Genomic DNA, 3,191 nt, shown 5'->3' with positions numbered 1-3,191 from the left:
GCGCCGCTCGGCTCCCTGCTGCTTCCGGTCGCTCTCACGGTGGGTGGGGTGCCCCCGCGCGTGCGTGCGCACAAATCGGTCAGCAACTTGGACTCTTGCCGGCCGATACCTTTCATTGGAACAACTTTTGATACCAGATCATATCCGGCGTTTGATATCGACCAAATCACCGATGAACCAGGCATGTCTTGAGCTGAGGCTGCCCAAGGCCCAGGCTGCTCAAGGACTTTTGTTGATTTGGGCCCCCGTGACACGCAGGACGCAAGCCCGGTCAGCGCCATGGGTTGATGCTTTCATACAACTATATATGAAAGGGTGATTTGGACTGCAGCATACGCCGAGCGCGGAAGGCCTTGGAGACTTCGCAACAAGTTGTGTCGTTGCACAGCTGCCACCGAACCGTAACGAACGGCAACACGCCGCGCGACACGTGTCGGCCATATACGGTATCGATATCATCACCATACTGCGGCTGCTCGGCACTTCCGCAATCTAGACAGGATCAGAGTGTTCGCGTACCTCCGGGGCCCGAAACTGCGAAGGCCCGGTTAGAAGGTTATCTTTCGATGGTATTTGAGCAAAGCAGCAGCGGAGGCCGCGGCACGGGCGCCGCGGTGGCTATTGACTGCCCAGGTAAGGACAGCTCAGCTGCCCGCCCCTGGTGACACACAGCCCCTTGGTACCGGCTGATGTATGTTATGCATGTAGGAGCCTCAAGGGTGAAGATGGCAGCTCATGTGCCGCAGAGCCCAATGACAGGCGCGCAGCAAGTGGGGTGACGCCGCCTGCCCTTTTTGCCCCTTCTGCGCTCTGGACTGCCGCTGTGGTTGCGCCCGCTCCAACCCCCTGCCACCCCTCAGATGTTAGTTGAGATTCCACGGGCTGAGGCTCACAGGACTCACCCTGAATCTTCAACCTTGTTATTGCATCCTCTGTAGGCACACAGCAGCAAGGCGAGCTGGAGTCCAAGCCGCCGCCACCGCCGCCGCAGCAGCAGCAGCAGCAGCAGCAGCAGCAGCAGCAGCAGCAGCAGCGGTGGCAGCGGTGGCAGCAGCAGCAGCAGCGGTGGCAGCTGCAGCAGCAGCGGTGGCAGCTGCAGCAGTGGCAGCAGCAGCAGCAGTGGCAGCAGTGGTGGTGGTATCAGCAGCTGCTACAGCAGCAGCAGCAGCAGCAGCAGCAGCAGCAGCAGCAGCAGCAGCAGCAGCAGCAGCAGCAGCAGCAAGCCCAGATGCAACGGAAGCAGTATGGGCCCAAGCAGTCACAGTATAAGGGGGTCTGTTGGGACAGAATCTGCTGGCGCGTGACAATCCGCTACAAAGGCAAGCAGCGCTATGTCGGCAGGTGCGCAGGCGGCGGTCCCGCAGGATAGAAGGAGGCGGTACGCGGGGCCGGCGTTGCGGCCCAGTTTTTTTTGTCGCGCCGTGCTGCGCGGGCGCGGAGGGAATATCTTTGGGACCCCCAGGATGGAGAAGGGCTGGCAAAAGACACTGCCTCGCTGGCTGCCATCCCGCGCCCGCCGGTTGCCGTTGTTCTGCGCACGAGCGCACAATTTTCGGCGGCCGCGTCTGGACTTGAACCCGCTCGCCACCCCCCACCTGTGGCGGCCTCCAGGTTCAACGACGAGGTAGAGGGCGCCCGCGCATACGACGTCGCCGCGCTGCTGCTCTTCGGCGAGGAGGGGCCAGTCAATTTCACGCTTGAAGAGGCTCGGCAGCTGGCGCCGAGCTTTGATAACCACCCCAAAATGGCAGCCTTAGCCGCGCTGGCGCAGCGGGGCGATGACAAGCGGCCGCCTTGCGCCGCGCCGGCCGCCGCGCCGCTGCCCCCACCGCATCCGGCGCCGTCCACAACGCGCCCGGCGGCGGCGGCGGCTGGGGTTGGCGCCGCCGCGTCACCCCAGGGAAAGCGGCTGCGGAAGACTCCGGCAAGCTTCCGTGACACGTGCTCGCACGCCAGCCCCGCGCCAAGCACCGCCCCGAGGACCCCGCTGGCCAGCCCAGGGCCGCCGCCTGCGCTCGCGCCCCAGTGCGCGCAAGCGGCGTGGGACGGCACAGGGGTGGCATTGGCGGCGTCCGGCGGGGCGGCTGGGGCGGGCGCCGCAGGTAAGGACAGCTCAGCTGCCGGCCCCTGGTGACACCCATCGTGATGGAATCGGCTGATGTATGTGATGCATGTGGGAGCCTCAAGGGCGACGGTGGCAGCTCACGTGCCGCAGAGCGCGATGACAGGCGCGCAGCAAGTGGGGTGACGCCGCGCTCTGGACTGCCGCCGTGGTTGCGCCCGCTCCACCCCCTACCACCCCTCAGATGTTAGTTGAGAGTCCACTGGCTGAGGCTCACAGGACCCACCCTGAATCTTTTACCACCTTGTTCTCCACATCCTCCGCAGGCACACAGCAGCAAGGCGAGCTGGAGTCCCCGCCGCCGCCGCAGCAGCAGCAGCAGCAGCAGCGGCAGCAGCAGCAGCAGCAGTGGCAGCAGCAGCAGCAGTGGCAGCAGTGGTGGTGGGGTCAGCAGCTGCTGCAGCAGCAGCAGCAAAATCAACAACAGCAGCAGCAGCAGCAGCAGCAGCAGCAGCAGCAGCAGCAGCAGCAGCAGCAAGCCCAGACGCAACGGAAGCAGTTAGGGCCCAAGCGGTCGCAGTACAAGGGGGTCTGTCGGGACGCAACCTGCTGGCGCGCGACAATCCGTTACAAAGGCAAGCAGCGCTATGTCGGCAGGTGCGCAGGCGGCGGTCCCGCAGAATAGAAGGAGGCGGGGCGCGGGGCCGGCGTCGCGGCCCAGTTTGTGGCGCCGTGGTGCGCGGGCGCGGAGGGAATGGCTTTGGGACCCCCAGGATGGAGAAGGGCTGGCAAAAGACACCGTCTTGCATGCTGCGATCCCGCGCCCACCGGCTGCGCCTTTTCTGCGCGCAAGTGCTCAATCGTCAGCGGCTGCGGCCGGCCTGCAATCCCGTGCGCCGCCTCCGCCCGCGGCGGCCCCCAGGTTCAAGTCGAAGCGAGAGGGCGCCCGCGCACACGACGTTGCGGCGCTGCTGCTGTTCGGCGAGGAGGGGCCAGTCAACTTCACGCTTGAAGAGGCTCGGCAGCTGGCGCCGAGCTTTGATGACCATCCCCACATGGCAGCTTTAGCCGCGCTGGCGCAGCAGGGCGATGACAGGCGGCCGCCCTGCACCGGACCGGCCGCCGCGCC

General features: G+C 65.7%; 1 protein-coding gene across 1 annotated transcript; it reads left to right on the top strand.

The window, feature by feature from the left end:
* Positions 1-566: 566 nt before the first annotated feature.
* On the top strand, positions 567-2,747 carry MNEG_9671 (hypothetical protein; the record flags this gene model as incomplete). Its single annotated transcript, XM_014041858.1, has 4 exons — positions 567-633; positions 939-1,341; positions 1,612-2,102; positions 2,389-2,747. The coding sequence occupies 4 exons, from the start codon at positions 567-569 to the stop codon at positions 2,745-2,747; spliced, it is 1,320 nt and encodes a 439-aa protein (XP_013897312.1).
* Positions 2,748-3,191: the final 444 nt, after the last annotated feature.

This window comes from Monoraphidium neglectum (assembly GCF_000611645.1).
Source record: "Monoraphidium neglectum strain SAG 48.87 unplaced genomic scaffold scaffold02019, whole genome shotgun sequence".
Classification (NCBI taxonomy): domain Eukaryota; kingdom Viridiplantae; phylum Chlorophyta; class Chlorophyceae; order Sphaeropleales; family Selenastraceae; genus Monoraphidium; species Monoraphidium neglectum.
This window is presented reverse-complemented; position numbering and strand designations above follow the sequence as displayed.